This window comes from Anguilla anguilla, chromosome 17 (assembly GCF_013347855.1).
Source record: "Anguilla anguilla isolate fAngAng1 chromosome 17, fAngAng1.pri, whole genome shotgun sequence".
NCBI lineage: Eukaryota > Metazoa > Chordata > Actinopteri > Anguilliformes > Anguillidae > Anguilla > Anguilla anguilla.
The window spans coordinates 19,646,674-19,665,586 of NC_049217.1; the positions used below are offsets into that span (position 1 = coordinate 19,646,674).

The 18,913-nt window shown below is 37.9% G+C and overlaps 2 protein-coding genes across 2 annotated transcripts in view; both read right to left on the reverse strand.

The window, feature by feature from the left end:
* Positions 1-5,361, reverse strand: part of LOC118216294 — a 32,597-nt gene extending 27,236 nt beyond the window's left edge. Inside the window, exons 1-5 of the mRNA XM_035397383.1 lie at positions 5,171-5,361; positions 4,450-4,518; positions 2,032-2,076; positions 1,317-1,385; positions 16-699 (exon numbers count right to left, since the gene is read on the reverse strand). Of these exons, the coding sequence (XP_035253274.1) occupies positions 16-699; positions 1,317-1,385; positions 2,032-2,076; positions 4,450-4,518; positions 5,171-5,198 (895 nt within the window). The 5' untranslated portion in view covers positions 5,199-5,361. The remainder of the gene's footprint in view (positions 1-15; positions 700-1,316; positions 1,386-2,031; positions 2,077-4,449; positions 4,519-5,170) is intronic.
* Positions 5,362-8,299: 2,938 nt separating this feature from the next.
* The window catches only part of LOC118217131, a 28,258-nt gene continuing 17,644 nt past the window's right edge, over positions 8,300-18,913 (reverse strand). The window contains exons 10-14 of the mRNA XM_035398946.1: positions 18,716-18,778; positions 13,987-14,616; positions 13,181-13,219; positions 12,680-12,724; positions 8,300-11,571 (exon numbers count right to left, since the gene is read on the reverse strand). Coding sequence (XP_035254837.1) covers positions 10,142-11,571; positions 12,680-12,724; positions 13,181-13,219; positions 13,987-14,616; positions 18,716-18,778 — 2,207 coding nt within the window. The 3' untranslated portion in view covers positions 8,300-10,141. The remainder of the gene's footprint in view (positions 11,572-12,679; positions 12,725-13,180; positions 13,220-13,986; positions 14,617-18,715; positions 18,779-18,913) is intronic.

Consider the following 18,913-nt stretch of genomic DNA (forward strand, 5'->3'; position numbering starts at 1 on the left):
ATTACATGTACTCACGGGAAATGTCCATTTTTTCTTCCTGGGTCTTCTGGTCTTCTCTCTTGCTACTTGCTCTCTCCATATCTTGCTCACTTCCAGTCACTGGTGTTGAATGTGTACCTGATTCTGCCTCCTTATATGTCTCACAGATGAGGTATCTCCCTTCGTTCTCCTTCACTACTCTGTTAACACTTTCCATAAATGTACTAATCTGAGCATGGTCGGTCTTGTCTATATTGCCGAACCTGTGATACCTTCCTCTGCATTTTTCGATAAGATCCCTTTGTTCATCAATACAATCATCTGTTTTTTTGCCATCATGGGTGATCAGTACCATTGTGTAGTTAAAGGCCTGATCACCCAAAGTGGTCAGAATCTTACTCATTCTGTCACTGTCTGTTTCTGTAAATCTCTCAGGCTGCAGCACCACCAGAAGCACATGGGGCCCAGGGTCTGACAGACAGACACACAACTCAATCTGCTTGTCTATTTCAAGCTGAGAGATCTGGGGATGCAGTAAGTCAGGAGTGTTGATCACAGTCACATGTCTCCCGTCCACCAGTCCCCTGGCTCTCTCACACTGCTGTTTTACTGAAAAGAAGGAGGGCTCAGTTGCAAAAGCCTCTCTCCCCAGGATGATATTTCCCACTTTGCTCTTCAGTTCTCCAGACTTCCCCAGCAGCATTATCCTCAAATCAGACACTGCAAAGTAAGACACAATCTTTGATATAAGACAAGGACAAAGCCTTATATTTTAATTTAACTGCAAACTTACTTTGAATACATTTTTGCCAGTTCATAAAAATATTTTTCATTTAAATGGGCAAAGATTGGGCATCACCTGATGTACATACTTTCATAAATAAATGAATGCGATACAACACAGGAAGCACTTGGGTTCCACAACAAACTCAACTAGTCTCTGAGTAGGGGAATCGTGAAATACAAAACAAAAAAAACTATAAAGAGGTAAACATTTATTTAAAAATCCACATTCTGGCACTCATGTAAGTTTTACTATAAAAAACGGTCACTTCTGGCGAATTAACTTTAAGTGTTGTGCAAAAATTGTTCTGTATGTCTTTTTTTGACTCTCATGATTCTTTTGAATGTCATAATTAATTAATCTTTAAACTGTTAGAATATTTCTTGTCCTATTCGCAATATGATTATAAGAATTTCAATTACATTTACTCTCTATCAGCTATTTTACACATTGAAAGCCAATTCAGGATGTGTTAGAAAAAAAATGTTACTCAAGAGACATGTTTTATGGCCAACATGACACAGTGCAGTACAGATCAGTGGTATTAACTTACTGTTTGGACGGTCTTTGTCAGGGCTGTGTCTTCCACTTGGATCCTCCTCTGTGTTCACATCCCCTGTTACTAACAAAGTAAATCATTATTTATTATAACAACAATAATAGAAAAATTTAATTCACATAGCATATAAACCTGCAAATATAATACCTCCTTCAAAATGAGCAAATTATAGGGGGTATTGATATTATTTATCTGAATAGGATTAAACTTCCATAACATAGATGTACTTAGTCACCAACAACAAGTATTTCAGAATATGCACTTACACTCAACACAATTTGATTATTATTATCTCTCTTTAATTTAGGTTAATTGTGAATTAAAAATTTTCCCGCAAACTGTCTTTGACACGTATGAGAATTCATAAATATAAAATATCCTCTCCTCCATTCATCGATCGAATGTTAAATTACAGCATCATACAATAAATTAACTATTAAAAATTCTACAAATTCTAAGAGAAACTGTAATAGCACGAAAGTTAAAATAAGAATTTTAAATAAGCCCGAAGTCACCGTTTAAACCCGGAACTGTTAAAAAAACAATAGGCCTAGCCTATAGGCTATTAAATATCCGGAGAGCAAAGAATCGTTTTTGAAATGTATATTTTGTTTGATTATGAATGTTTCCTTTACGAATTTTCAATATTTCAAATTGTCTGCATTAAATCCTACACCTAACAAAACAAATACACAGTATAGCTACTCACAGGGATCAGTCGAACTTATTGTGGCCATTTTATGTTGTGAGAATGCTGTGGAAATGAAAAGTGAAAGTCAAATATTTCAAGCTGCGTCACCCTCGTACAAAGTAGAATGGGCGTTCATGCAGGACACCGACACAATCTGCTCATTCTGGAAATAACAACATACAGACCTGGCATACAGATGACTGGAAATACATTTAGGAAAGGTGTTAGACTTTGATTCCCGTAGCCTAACACAAGGTAACGGAACATTAAGCAACACAATGCCAGGTGGGTCAGCGCTCGATTTAAACCAGCACTTTAATTTACTCATTGTCGAGGGAGCGTTGGCGGCCCGAACAGCGACTACCCCTTGTTAACTTTCGGCTCACTCAGTTCTAGGAGAACTCTAGTATCAGTTGGCGAATCTTGTGACCGTGTAAAATTAGTGTTATTGTGTAGATGGAGTGATGAGGAGGGGAATTGTTACCGAGCCTTTTATTGCATATAAATGATCTCTAAATAGTTCTTTTAAAATGTTTTTAATTAAATAAAAAGGTGTAAATTGACAGTAAATAATTAAAATAAGAATAATGTTGAATTCATCCAGCTAATTGTGCTTTTTATAAAAATTAATAATATAAAAAAACAATAAAATGTTATTTCATATTTTTGTATTTGAATATTGTCATATTCAAATAAATTCAATGCAGTTTAATAAATGTTAGAGTAAATAAATCCTGTACATAAATAAATACAATAAATAAACTTTTGTGTTCTCTATATACAGTAAATGTTATTTTTCATAATGTGTTGTTGATGTAATAAGGTCAAGAGCATATTTATCTTGGAATTGTAAAGAGTTACATTCTCAGGAAGTCAAAACGATGCATTTGCATTTGTCTAATGCGATGCATTTGTCGATTCATTTGCATTTGTCTAATGCAATGCATTTGTATAAACATCCCAAAGGAACAAACTAATAGTTTATACTTGCCGAAAGCATGTCTTAAAATTTGATTGGCTGGAGTAGATGCAATTGAAAAAATAACCTAACTGTGGATTTATTTGCATGCCCTGCTGTGAGGATTGTCTCAGAAATCCACAATTGGCTATAGTGAGGGGATGCTTGGCCAGTACTGGTCACAGAAGCTTATAGGTGGGTTTGTTTTGTTCCAGAGAGTCCATACAAACCAGAGACAATAACATTCCTTTGCACACAATACTTTCAGTGTTTATGTGAAATGGACAATAATGATAATTCCTCAGGAGGATTGCTAAGTAAACAACAGGCATTCTATTTATGTTTCTCCACGTTAGCATGTTCTTGGGACTAAAAATGACTCTGAATATTGTGTATGCTGGATTCTTGCCATGATAAGCATACTGATTCATGTTGTCAGTGGATTTCCAAAACACCAAGAAGGTGAGGACCCCCCCCCCCCCCCCATTCTTGTTTTGCTACACCATGTTACAAAATAAGGAACCATTGTCGCTAAAATATTGCATCATAAAATTGTTGATTGAAGTGCACTGATAAAAACAATATTACGGTAATCGTTATTTGTAATGGAAATGTGGCAGTTCAAAGTTGCTCACTGTGCCCAACTGTTGAGTGATTTTAAGTGGTGATGATTTATTATTGCTAATAATTAATTAATTGAAAATTCCTATCTTCAAATTCTGATTAATTGGAGCAGACCATAAGTGTGTCCCACACACCTGCTCCTTTTTATGCTCCCGACCACCATGATGCCTGTCCTCACTTATGAGCATGCAGCCTTCATATAAACAGGAGGGGGTAGGAGGGGCTAGGGGGTGAAGCCAAAGAAGTAATGGAAAACACAATCTTTGCTATAAGGCAAGGTCAAAGCCTTATATTTTAATTTAACTGCAAACTTACTTTGAATACATTTTTGCCAGCTCATAAAAATAAATATTTTTCATTTAAATGGGCAAAGATTGGGCATCACCTGATGTAAATACTTTCATAAATAAATGAATGAGATACAGCACAGGTGGCACTTCAGGTTCCACAACAAACTCAACTAGTCTCTGAGTAGGGGAATCATGAAATACAAAACAAAACAAACTATAAAGAGGTAAACATTTATTTAAAAATCCACATTCTGGCACTCATGTAAGTTTTACTATAAAGACTGTCACTTCTGGTAAATTAACTTTAAGTGTCGTGCAAAAATTGTTCTGTATGTCTTCTTTTGAATCTCATGATTCTTTTGAATGTCATAATTATTTCATCTTTAAACTGTTAGAATATTCCTTGTCGTATTTGTAATATGATTATAAGAATTTCAATTACATTTACTCTCCATCAGCTATTTTACACATTGAAAGCCAACCCAGGATATGTCACTCAAGAGACTTATTATGTTTTATGGCGAACATGACACAGTGCAGTACAGATCAGTGGTATTAACTTACTGTTTGGACGGTCTTTTTCAGGGCTGTGACTTCCACTTGGATCCTCCTCTGTGTTCACATCCCCTGTTACTAACACAGTAAATCATTATTTATTATAACAACAATAATAGAAAAATTGAATACACATAGCATATAAACCTGCAAATATAATATTTCCTTCAAAATGAGCAAATTATAGGGGGTATTGATATTATTTATCGGAATAGGATTAAACTTCCATAACATAGATGAACTTAGTCACCAAAAACAAGTATTTCAGAATATGCACTTACACTCAACACAATTTGATTATTATTATTATTATCTCTCTTTAATTTAGGTTAATTGTGAATTCAAAATTTTCCCCCAAACTGTCTTTGACACGTATGAGAATTCATAAATATAAAATATCCTCTCCTCCATTCATCGACCGAATGTTAAATTACAGCATCATACAATAAATTAACTATTAAAAATTCTACAAATTCTAAGAGAAACTGTAATAGCACGAAAGTTAAAATAAGAATTTTAAATAAGCCCGAAGTCACCGTTTAAACCCGGAACTGTTAAAAAAACAATAGGCCTAGCCTATAGGCTATTAAATATCCGGAGAGCAAAGAATCGTTTTTGAAATGTATATTTTGTTTGATTATGAATGTTTCCTTTACGAATTTTCAATATTTCAAATTGTCTGCATTAAATCCTACACCTAACAAAACAAATACACAGTATAGCTACTCACAGGGATCAGTCGAACTTATTGTGGCCATTTTATGGTGTGAGAATGTTGTGGAAGTTAAAAGTGAAAGTTAAATATTTCAAGTTGCGTCACCCTCGTACAAAGAAGAATGGACGTTCATGCAGAACACCGACACAATCTAACTCATTGCGGAAATAACAACATACAGATCTGGCACTGTCTGTTTACTGGGAATACATTGAATTCATACAGCTAATTGTGTTTTTTATTTTATTTTTTATAATAAAAAATAATAATATAAAAAAGCAATAAAATGTTGTTTCATATTTTTGTATTTGAATATTATCATATTCAAATAAATTCAATGCAGTTGAATAAATGTTAGAGTAAATAAATCCTGTACATAAATAAATACAATAAATAAACTTTGTGTTCTCTGTATACAGTAAATATTATCTCATAAAAAAACACGTTTTCAACGTACAAAAATGCCAAGTTACTCAAAAGTATTGATATCAAAATGACGCCAAGTTACGGTACTACAAACAATATAGGCTATCTTGCCTCACCGAAATGACATAAGATGTATTTCAAAGCAATGCTACCCAATATTTCCTCAGTTCTTTCAAGTCACTTGGCCCTGTGTATAAGCATGCACTACATGGACAGGCCAAACATATGTGTGGATGGCTCTCTCACAATCAAGATTGATTGAATAGGCGTGTATATGTCCAATTTGTATTGGTATGCATGTATTTCGCTGCCCAGCCTTTCAGTTGCGTGAATGATAGTATGTTTCTTGGTATAAGTGTGTGTTCGTAAATGTGAATGTAACATGCTGCGAGGGAAATGTCCCCATGGGGATAAAGAAGTTGTCTATGTATGTATGTACAATATGTATTTTACATGCAGTATTTATTGTACGTAGCAAATATACAATAACTTGCACATGTACTCAAATTCAGTTCAGAAGCAAGTATAAACATGTTTTCTGGAGAAACATGCTTCCTGTAGTTACTCAGCAGCAGTTTTGTACATTAATTTCAATGTGTTCCATGAGGCAATTCGAAATATTTGACTCTTTGATCTGACACAAAATTTGCATGACATTGTAAAATGGTAAGATTACAAAGCACAGGGCCAAGTGATTTTTAATCATCATCATTCATTCTATGTTCTATGTATGTCCATTGTGACATTATAGTCCTTGTCTGTATATGAATTTTTATTTAACAATATCTAAACGATGTATCTGTTTTAATAAGGGGAGGTAGGAGGACAGTGCTGGGGAGGGGTATACGGGTAGCTAGGCCATAGAGGGGGCTGGTTCCTACCGTGTGTTTTCACTCTGAGAAAAGTCTTAAGTATTGGCTATCGCCCCCCCATGTGTATTGCATTATTCCACTGTGAGAAACATATTGAATATTGGGTTAACCCTTGAGTGTGTAATTTTAAAGTGTGGGCTTATATAATAATTGAACAGCACTCTTTGAGTATTGCATTTTAGCACCTAATGTGTGTCATTTGCTGTGATTGAGCCAGCCTCCTGCCACATGGCCCCAAAATACCTTACCTCCTCTTTCTAAATTGCCTCCAATGAATTTTGTCCTCTAATAAAGATATTATTAGAGAACTCTCCACTCCACTCTCCCTCCTTGCTGTCCCCTTGCAAACTCTGGCAGCAGCAGGTCAATAAGATTACAGAAAACAAATACGTTAACTGTCGAGTTTACTAATCCATGATTGAAGTCCATATTTAAGTTATTGCAAAATACCCCACCCTCATCAACAATTTGTGAAAATATACTAAATTCTCGATATTCTCAAAATATTGCACTTGTGTTCATTATACACAGTGCTGGATATTACATGGGGGTGCTGGCTGTTAAAACTGCAGGATTCAGAAAATTAAATGTATTTGACTTAATCCTCACTTTGCTTACACTGCCTATATCTTGCTATAAAGTACACTGTATGCACAGGGATTTCTCCATTTTGTTGTAATGTAGGGGAATGTATATGACAATTTGATTATTATATATTAACTGTTGTACTTCTGCATTATATACCTCTATTCCAGCCCCAAAGATGTGGCAAAATGGTCTCCTGTCAAAAGTGAAGGTGTGAAGTATGTGATAAAAACCAAACCACAGGTGGACTCACCCCAGCTGCAGGAAACTGTCCACAGGCCCACAACTCTTTTGGTCCTTTTCCTCTGGGCCTGTAATATTCCAGTTTATTTTTCTGTTTTAATGCAGTACATTTAGATTTTTGAAAGGGCAAAATATAACCAAGAAAATCTGTGGACACTAAACATGGGGTTTGGAAACAAAGGAAAAGGAGAACAGTCATCTCCTCAGTTATGCAGCTCCTGCCTTTGCATTGCAGACAATCGTAAAATGCTTTACTATCCAAGCTCCTGCCCCCTGGATGATCTATCCTTCCTTTGCTGTGAAATATGAAAAATGCAATTCAATTGCACCTCTCCAAAAGCATGCTAAGCAATTGCAATAATTACCACAGAAACATATGCCTGGTTTTCAAAACTCCCACAACTACCAGTCAAGTCGTTCTTCTCTCAACAACTCTTGTTCTCCTAGAGAACTTCCTCTGAGGTCACACCCATTAACCCATTTTGGACAGGGAGTGCTTGAGTGTTCTAAACTTAGGCAACACTTCCTCAAAATAAAAGAGAGAGAGAGAGAGAGAGAGAGAGAAAGAGAGAGAGAGAGAGAGAGAGAGAGAGAGAGTGCATGTGTGTTTGTGTGTCTGTTTGTGTTAGAGCCCAATTCATCACAGTCTCCCAATTTGTAATAGTCAATAATTTGTGTAGTCTTTTCCCATCTCTGTGGCTAGATGCTGCTTGTCACTCCTGAGACCAGGCAGACTGACTGCAGACTTGTGAATGACCAGAGTGGTCACTATTGAGCAACAAGTTGAGAGGGATGTGAGGGACCTAAACAAACTAACACAGAAACAAATCATACACGCAGATCCAAAAAAGGTTGCTACACCATGGTCTACAGTGTATTGCAATGCACAGACAATGAATGTTACCTAGCGCGCACACACACATACACATACACAGAAAAACGTTCCCTTGGAACATAATCAGACTCGCGGGCAGTTCACATTTTGTTGAATTACAAATAACACATTCACATTTTTATCCATTTAATATTTTTATTCAAAGTACATACTTAATCCAACTATACTTAAAGGCAAAATTGCTTAAATGTCTGCATTTTTTTTTATTGGTCCACGCAGAGGTGAATTTCATAGGCGACATTGCACTTTATCAATGTCACATTTACACAATTTTAAGATTATCAAATGACCAAGCAATAAAGCTGTATTTTATTTGTTTTGTTAGTGTTTTGAACACTCACAGCAAAAACAAACAACAGGCTACAGGGTAGAAGCAGGACTTTGGGGCTCATATCTGCGGGGCATCCCCTCATACTGGACATTTCTGGCACTGCGACTGATCTTAAACAAAACTGACACAGAGCCCTCTGCTGCACACATAGTACCAACAAACTGCACAGTGGAAGCCCATCCACATCCAGGGTCCTGCAGCGGTTTATAAGAAGCATAAATCTGGGTTACCCTCGCTGTGTTGCAGAAATTAATAGATATTTTTGAAGAGAATCTTGTATTTCTGACACACATTGTTTTGCAAACAGGTTTTACATCTTTATATGAAATTTGAAAACAGAAATACAATAGGTTGAATTGGACACAAATTTAAAGGAGTGAGAGGTGCAATAAGGATGTCTGAAAATGCTTCAGATGTCATTATATTAGTATCGGCTTCAGTCCACAAAAGATTATTCAATCTATAAAATAAATACTCTTATGAAAACTCAAGCCTGCTTTTTTGATGCCAAAAGGATCTAGTAGTCAGAAAAGTGGTGCCAGGCAAAGACATCTATCTATTCAAGTCCTTCTCTGTCATTCTCTGTTTCAGTATTAGGTACATCTGGATGGTTGAGGAGGAACCTGCCATCAATTTATGGTCCCTTCTTCCGTTTGAGCAGTTACGTGATGACAATGCAGTATCTTCTTTGCTCAACACACAGTCTTTTCCAAAGACACTGAAAGCAACTCTTCCATACACTAAGCATGCACTGTAGTAGACCCCTGTTGTGAATATGAGCTTGGTTGTAGCACTGTTGCTTGGCTGTTGTTGCACGTAAACATGACGCGAACAAAAAGTTTCATGGAAAAAGGTGCTGCATGCCAAAAACCTTAAACTGCTCAGCACCAAAGGGGTGGGTGGATGTGGCAAAGAGTTTATTGCTAGCTAGTGAAGAAGTACAGACACAGCGAAGCAAAAAGACAATTCAGCAGGGCTCATTTAAGAACTAGAGTTAAACAGGAAACTGCTTTTCCTCAGTGGGATCAGGTGAAGTTCACAAAAGGAAAGGAAAAGCAGCGTGGATTTGGCTTCTAAAATTTTCAAAATAAAAGTTCCAACAATAAAACCACTTTTACGTTCAACATAATGGAATGAATTAAGCTATAATCAAATCTGCCTTCTTACTGTCGCACATGGTCCTTCATTTAACAGTACTAATGTTGCCTCTATCTATCTACCTAGCTACATGAAATGGGGTTCTTGCGATGAGTGGGCTGGGTTGAAGATGGAGTAGTAGACTTGTTTGATTGTAATCACAGGACCGCAGCAAGCCTATAGTGTGCCCTTAAAATGAGTACAGTTGCTTAAATACAAATGAATTATAAATTATCCATTTAATTTCAGTGCTCAAGAGTAGTAATAAGTAGTAAGTGCCAAGTCAGTTGAAGCATCTGCAGTTTTACAATCAATGATTTTCATGTTACTCATAAGAAATAGCCCCTAGATATCTTTCCATAAAATATTCAAATACCAAAAAATCCACGCCTTCTACTAGTAAATTTCCTCAACAGCCAAGAACATCCCTTCCTGACATGGGGCAGTGCATGTGCTGTGAATCAGCAGGATGTGAGAACTTTTGAACTTTTATCAGCTCACTGTATCACACATCTTTTGTTCTTTTTTCTTGGTAAGGCCTCAAAATGATCTGAGTGTTTTATCATGAAGGATTTTAACTCTTCTGCTTGCTGCCTTGCAAGTTCCTCATGTTTCTCCTTCATTTCATTTAAGAGTCTTGTGAACTCTTCTTCTGTCAATCTCACATTTTTTTCTCTTGCTGAATCTTTAACCACTTGGTCTTCCTTCTCTTCTTGCCTTTTCCCTGAATCTCGTTTCTCCCTTATAGGCCTATCTTCACCCCTCTGACCCTTGATATCATACAACTCTTCTCGTTTTTTAGTTTCTTTAATCTTTTGGGGTGATTGCTTTGTTTTTTTTTTATGTAAAAATGTGATTCCTTTTTTCTCTTTAGCCTCCATAATTCCCATCAGTTTCTCATTTTCTTCTCTGTCTTGTTCCTTTTCTTCCTCTTGTTTGCATTTTTCTTCCTCCTCTCCATCCTCCTGGCTCTCTATAACATGTTGCTCTGGCCTCCATGTTCCACTGGCCCCTTCTCTCCCTTCCTCATTTCCTGCTTTCCGCTCCAGAAGTGTCATGTGTCCCAGTAATTCCCCCTGCACTTCATCTTGGTTATTACTTATTTTGTGTTGTTCCCCTCTTTCTGTCCTCCAGTGCTCTTTGTCCCGCTCCTTCCTCTCTCTTTTCTGCAGTTCTCTCTCCTCGGCCATACTTCTTTTCATATATTCAATGTCTGATTTGTACTTAGCCTGTAACATCTCCCGTTCTCTCTTCACCTCCTCCTCTTTCTCTTTCTTCATCTGTATTCGCATCATTGCCTTTTCTGCCTCCAAGAACATCTCATGAGTGTAGCAGCTTCCTCCATTATCCCAGTTCATCTTTTCTATCTTTTTAAACAGCTCAACGACTTGGCGTCTGTTCTTTTCTTTGTTATTGAAGACATGGTACCTGCGTCCACAGATCTGAATTAGTTCCTTCACTTCAGAATGACCTTCTTCAATGTATTCTTCAATGGACTGTTCTCCGAGGTCTTCACCTCTGGTGAACAGGATCATTGTGTAATTTTCAGCTTTGTCACCAAAGCTCAATTTGATAAACCTGAGTATCTCTTTCTCCTCTTGTGTGAAGTGTCCTACTGATATCACCAAGAGGAACACGTGAGGTCCAGGAGATGCCAACCCCATGCATTTAATGATCTCCTGCTGGGTGTCTTCAGTAGACAGGGTGGTATCATAGAAGCCTGGAGTGTCAATCACAGCTACCCGTCTTCCCAGTACAGTACCTGTCTCTTTCAGGCATTTTTTTGTAACATTTGAGGTCATTTTAGCCCTGCAGGTAAACACCTCTCTCCCCAGTATGGTGTTTCCTGTGGCACTCTTCCCTACACCAGTCCTCCCCAACAGCACCATCCTCACACACTCTCTGTTGTCCCGTTTGGCATTCACACCTGAAAAGTTTTGCATCATCATTTTTCAGGGTGTTTTAAATGCATTCTCAGGAAGAATTACTTACAATATAATAAATGTTGACCTTATGTTCAGGTTTATGCAGTAAACAAGAAAATAATAATAATAATACACATTGTTGTGTGTAGTTAAATAAATAAAGAATTATGATTAATTTGTTGTCCAAGATATTTCTACAAGAAAACAATTCAACATACATACAGTGGGGTGCAAAAAATTTGGGTACCCCTGGTTTAACTGTTTGTTACAATTAAACTCTAAGTGATCAAAAGTAAACCTGAACTCTAAATGGTACAACATTAAACACAAGACCTTTCTGCAAAAGGTTCGGGGTTGTGTGGCAGCTGTGGGCACAGGAAATATTGTGCAGGTGGAAGGAAGAATGGATTCCACCAAATATCAAGAAATTCTAAAGGCTAATGTTTGAAAGTTAGTCCAGACATTGACGCTGAAGAGAGGTTGGGTATTCCAGCAAGACAAATATCCAAAGCATACCTCAAAATCAACAATGAAATACCTCTAGGAAAGATGGATGAAGATTTTGGAATAGCCACCACAGCCCCCAATATTATCCCCTTAAATATTATTGAAAATCTGTGGAGAGATCTAAAACATGCCATACATGCAAGAAGGCCAAAGAATATTTCTGAGCTAGAAGTGTTCTGGCAGGAGGAGAGAAATTCCAAAAGCAAGAATCAAAGGACTCTCAGCTGGCTACAGGAAGCATTTGCAAGCTGTTATAGTTTCCCGAGGAAAAGTTACAAAGTACTAACTAACAGTGTTCCCAAACTTTTGCACAGTAAACTTTTGAAACTGTAAAAAATTAAAATAAATAGTAATCTTTCTTTAAAAGGAAGAAGAAATGTGTCATGTTTAACTTTGTACCATTTAGAGATCAGGTTAGCTTCTCTTCACTTAGATATTAATTGTAAAAGGCATTTTGACCAAGGGTACCCAAATTTTGCACCCCACTGTATATTTTGATAAGATTTTTTTGAAACTGTTAAAAACAGTGCAAATCAATGTTCCTCAAATAATATTTTTGCATTTGTACAGTATAGTTATGGTATATTTGTGGATCATGCTTACTTCTTCCACGGATAAATTTGGGTCTGTTTACGTTCATTGGGGGACCTGTTTAGTATTAAAAACATAAAAATTAGTACATTATTTTTATTCTTTTTTATTGTTGTGTGTAACAGTCTACATGTTGTGTGTAGCAGTCTTTTACTTTACTAAACTGATTAAGTACATTCTCACTTTTTCTCTTGGCAGGGATCATTGCGCTTCATTTCTCACCAGTGACCCCTACTGACCAATCAGGCGCCCATAGTCTGTTTACTAAATTCAAATGATTGAAACTCAAAGGGCAGTAGAAGTTATATTACAGTTGCTGAGGTGGGGCGGGTCCTAAGGCCCTCTTGAAGACTAAATGACAGCAGCCAAAGAAGAGAAGCCCTCTCTGCTCCTCCCACCCCCCCCCCCCCCCCCCCCCCCAGAATCACAAGAATCCCCATTTTACCACTTTGGAGACCTCAGGCCAAGATTTTTGGTTTGATAACAGCTTTGGCAGCTCAATTTAACACTTACGTTCTGCATGTCTCATGCTCACCATCCTTTTAACATCAGCTGAAAGCACAGAGAAAAAAAGAAGGGAAGCAGTTATTTATCACCAGGATTATGATAAATAAAAGTTTGTAATTGTGTACATCCTGAAGTCATCTCTACAATTGTTTTTTTTGTCCAATGCATTTTTTTGATTCTATACATAATTTACATCATATATAGTTTCTATTACATGGATGCAGATTCATGAGAGAATATTAAATACTGAATCTGAAGTGGTTCAATCCGTGAAGAACTTCACCATAAGTTTCGATTCTGACTGATAATTTGCACTAGAGGGACCCATCCAACACTGATCACATCTCACCAGGAAGCTCAGGTTTAAGGTGACCAGGGCTCCCAGAGTTACCACTGATTCATTCCTCCCAAAACACCTGCCAGGTCTCCATAATTTACCAGCTGCCTGACTGGAAGCCTACGAGCACCCCATAGGCAAAATGGGATCCTCCTTTTGCTCAGTAATTACTTTGTGATAGTTTAAACAAACAAATACATTTGAAGAATATATGAAGCAGTGGGGCTCAAGCATGAATATCCATAAATACAAAATGGCTGCAAATACTCCACCACTAGGGGGGTGCATAGAAACAATGATGGGCCTGATGATGGTTAATGGAAAAAGGCTAGAATACATGTGTATGTGAAGAAGAGCCGCTTTAAAAATATCGTATTTTCTAAGGGGGGTTTACTTAAAATACATTTCAAGTAAGTGGCTATTTTGAAATGTTTCTTGTTTTATCATGATTTGCTTCAGAGTTTATTCCCCTTACCTCCCACCTCTTTCTTTTTGCTCTCCAATCCTTTCCAAGTGATATCTGACCAATTAAAGATCTCTCCAGTGAAGTAACTGCCTTCATTTTCATCCACAATCTCCTGGATCTTCTCCAGAAGCTCAGTTACTTGTGTATGCTTTCTCTTGCTGTGGAAGTGAAACCTGCCCCCACAGTCTTGAATAAAGTCCAGCAGAGCATCATCACCTGGTCTAGCTGAATCACCAACACTGGCATATTCCCTGTGGTCTTCATGCATGAACAGCACCATTGAGAACCTTGAAGCTCCTTCACCGAAAGACTTCTTGAACCTCCTCAGAGTGTTTCGGTCCTCCTGTGTGATGTTCCTCTCCTGCTGCACCCACAGGAACACATGGGGTCCTGGGTCAGACAGGCTCAAACACTTCCCAACCTGCAGTGAGCGTTCGTTTTCAGTGAGATTTGGGTTAAACAGATCTGCTGTGGTGATCACTGCCAGGCTCCTCCCAGCCACAAACCCATCATGCCTCTCACTCTTCAGTGTTTCTGAAACTGGGAAAGCCTTTCTCCCCAAAATGATGTTTCCAGCTGACTTTTGTCCTTCTGCAGTCGAACCCATCAGCATAATCCTCACCTGCCTCATTTTAGTCACTGTAAAACAACACATTCAAGTTAATACAGCAGATCATACAGGCCCCATCCCACCAGGGATAATGAAAAGGGGTGCTATGCAATTTATTCCCTTCGCTTACCTGCAAAAAATACCGGTTTGTATTTGCAAACATTTTCTAACAAAATGAAAGTTCTTGATAGAGGAGAATTCTGACCACAGCTGACACCCTGTTACATTTATGGAATACAATAATTCAGTTTAAACATTACAAATGAAAATTATTGCAATACATATTCAAGTTATGCAATTAAATTCAGTTTTTGCTGGCAGAAATTTCCACCCATATTCCTGAAAAATGCCAAGGCCTACTGTATGCAAGCTCAATCTATACCTCTATTGCCATATATTCTTTCATGCATTTTTTATCCATGACATGGTGACTGTTCTAACCAAATTGCACCTTTTTTCTCTTTTTCTCTGGAATTCCACCCAAATTCCACTTTTGTAGACGAGTAGACCCACAAATTGCCACAGGTTGTAAACTATGGCTGGAAAGGCAATACCACGAGACAAGGTGGGGGGGGGGGGGGTCGTCCAAAGCCGCTGGATGGAGATATTAAAACTGCATGGGCCTGACTTGACCCTGTTGATAGGGGATGAAACAATATTTCAACCAGATTATCCCCTTGGATGACCAGCCATGGATATACCAGGTGGAGGGGTGAAAACTACAGAAAACCACCCTGCAATATATATGCCACTTTTCCACCGCATGGTACCGGCTCAACTCAACTCGACTCTACTCGACTTTTTTGGTTTTCCATTGGGCAAAAGTTGTGGATAGTACCTGGTACCTGGTACTTTTTGTTGGTATCACCTCCATCGATGTTCCAAGCGAGCTGAGGCGATACCAAAAGGTGACGTGAAAACACTGCAGACCACTGATTGGTCAGAGAGAATCGTCACTAGTTAGCTTACCCTCTTGTGTTGCCTTTTATGCTAACGAGCAACCAGAGTCATCTTGTCGTCTGAGCTTTGATGTAGGATTTCCCAAACTCTCCTGTTTTTTTAAGCCTTCTTTTGTCTTGCTGCCTTCAGCCTCTTCTGAAACAAAATTTGTATCCTTGCTGTGACAAACAGCCACATACCGAGAATCAAGAACAACATCCCTTCGATAGCCTACATTGTTCCTGTATGTGTTGTGTTGAAGATGACGTCATGACGGTTTCATGCGGCGTTGCTATGATGCCCAGCTACATTGACGGGGGTACTATCTGCAGTGGAAAATTAAGTACCTGGTTCCAAAAGTGAGTAGAGTCGAGTCGAGTTGAGCCGGTACCATGCGGTGGAAAAGCGGCTATAGAGTGCCACAGCATCTCCACATGGCATCCCTGGGTCAGGACCCCTCAAGAAAGATGACCCAGGGACATAACGTCAACTGTAATGAAATGGATCTAGGATAATATAATGAATCTGGGGAGAAGAGTTGATTGAAGAAATGTGGATGAATGTGGTGAACTGTGAATTATACCAACTGAAAAGCAGGAGATACTCTATGTTATACACAGACAGGCACACTGAGCTGTAATGATCACACATATGTACATTTATATGTAGGTGCATGTGCCTACGCAAGTATCTGGATTGTAGAGGGACTTCCATAGAAAGGTATCTAGACAAGTGATAGGTACAATCATAAAATCACACACTGTGGTACAAAGCATCTTATTACTATCTCTAGATTATGAGGGAGTTTCTCTCTTCCTGGAGGAGTAAGGGGGGGTCTCTTGGCGGTGGGGCAGGTGGTTACAGGTCTATTCCTGTCCATACCTTCTTTGGGCAAACAAAGGAAAGTGTGCAATGTGAAAGGCTTGCTCAGGATTGCATGTAATCTGGGCTGATTATAGTTACTTATTTTTTGTAATCTGATTATGTAATCCCGATTACATCTGTTAATCTGTTACTACCCAACCCTGTTACTTACTTACTTTTTACTTCTTGGTGAATTGTTGCACTATGCTTTGTAATGTGAACTATTTGACACCTGAATTTCCCTTGGGATTAATAAAGTAGCTATCTATCCATCCATCCATCCATCCATCCATCCTTGGGTATTGCCAACTGTAATATTGTGTCATTATAAAATGTTTCCCTCTTTTAGTGCATCTAAAGTATGTGGTTCACATATACATTGACCAGAGTGTGCATCTCTGTGAGAAACGATCAGTGTATTGGTCTCATTTAAGGGGTAACATCATAAATGGGTTACTCACTGGGCATAATGACAGTTACACTAGCTGGTTGTGTAGCTGCTCCGAGATGGATGTTCGTTTCAGTGTCTAGATGGATTCTGGTTTATTTAATATAAATAGTGATTGGGCCATGGTCTGAGATATTTAGATACTTAGCCTCACTAATCAGATGGAGGAACCTTAGTTAGGGCTCTGTGGGTTAGTTCCGGTATTCAGACAAACATTTTTTCAGGTCAAAGTCACTTCATGGTGTGGAAACCTTATTTGCAAGATTCCTGGGTGAGTACCACCTTTACCTGCTGGGGTAGAATGTCTTAGTGTCAGAGAACAATAAGATGAATGCAGCTGTAGATAGTTTTGCTCTGTGAAGTTCAGAGTCTTACTGCCTGTTGTATTAGCACACCCCAGTCAATGCATGTATATGCGAACTTGTATTCATACCAGTGTTGCAGGTTTTGAAGTCAATGGAGTCAGATTAACTTCTATTCATCGTTACCACCAAATCTAAATCTTTGCACCAATATAGGTCATTTACCATTATTCCCATCGTATGCCATGTGTACACTGCCATCAACATAACAATCCAATGACAGAAGTACCATCAACATATTCGTCCAATTAATAGATGCATGATCTTATTATTACATTTGGAATACATTTTTTGGGGAAGTTTCTCTTTATAAGAGGAGCTGTTAGAAATAGCTGGCGTGAACAAAAAGTGGGGTTTGTTTGCCCTCTCCCTCTTGTTTCTAGTGGGATCATCTGGTGATGTATAAAGGAATCACACTATTTACACAGAAGAATAGACCTAAAACAACAACGCTCCGACACAGTGCCACACTAATGAAAGCAGCGTTCATGTTATTTTGACAGATGCTTCAGTTTTGTTTATAGCTAGTAATGTGGGATTGAGTTTACTGGGAGTGCCAGGAGACATCACTGGGGAGTGATCAGCAAATGAAGTGCTGAACATGGTTTTGGTTAAACCAGATGAATATAGCTAACAAAAAAATGGAAATTCTGTCAACTTGCTTCAACTCATCTGCTTTTTAAAAATTAAATCTTATGACACTTGAACAATCGACTGGCCCCAGGTCACATGTGGGATTCTTGTTTATGATTATTTTCTCGATGAGCACTTGAATGCTGAAACATCTGATTTCTTGCTATTGAATTCAACTTGAATAAAGTAGACACCAAAATACCAGAACCAACCCAATTGCCCTAACCTTATTTTTAATTCAGTATACTATACTAAGTTTGACAATGAGATCAGAAAGTTTTCATGGTATCTCACTCAATCCCACCACTATCCTCAATTATGGGTAAATGTTTAAATACTGGTGTAAAGCTACATCAGTTGCAGAAGGATGGACACCATGTTTCACTTCTTTCCAGTGAAGCCTGTTTACAGGTAGGATAAAATGCAGGAGATTGATTTCCTGGATTGATTTCAGACTGGAATTCTAATCATGAAATTTGATGGTGTTAAAACCACTCCAATTGATGCTTGGTTAATGCTTTATTAATCCCTGGGAAATAATAACAATTATCCATCCATCCATCCATTATCTATACCCACTTATGCTGGGCAGGGTCACAGGGATAAGCGGGTTTTTTAGTCATTTCATAAATATTCCTTGAGCCATTTCAAAGAATAATATAAGATTTTGAAAGACCAATATAAGATTTTAAATAAAATTTAAACAAGACAATGTAAGATTTTTTAAAGACCCACAAAGAAGGAATGTTTACAACCTACCAGCTATTTACACCATTGAAACCCAAATCAAGATGTTTCAGAAAAAAACTGTCGTCTTTTAAGATGATTATGTTTTATAGCCAATGTGACCCAGTACAGAACAGATGAGTGGTATTAACTTACTCATTGGGCGATTCCAGTCAGGGCTGCTTCTTCCACATGGATCCCTCTCTCTGTACACATCCACTGTTAACACAGAGTCACTATTTAATGCACAACAAACACAACAGAAAAAAATGTAATACATATATGTAAAACCTGAAATACAAAATTTTCTCTGTCAAAATAAATAAAACTATGCACCTGTACCCAGGGCCATTT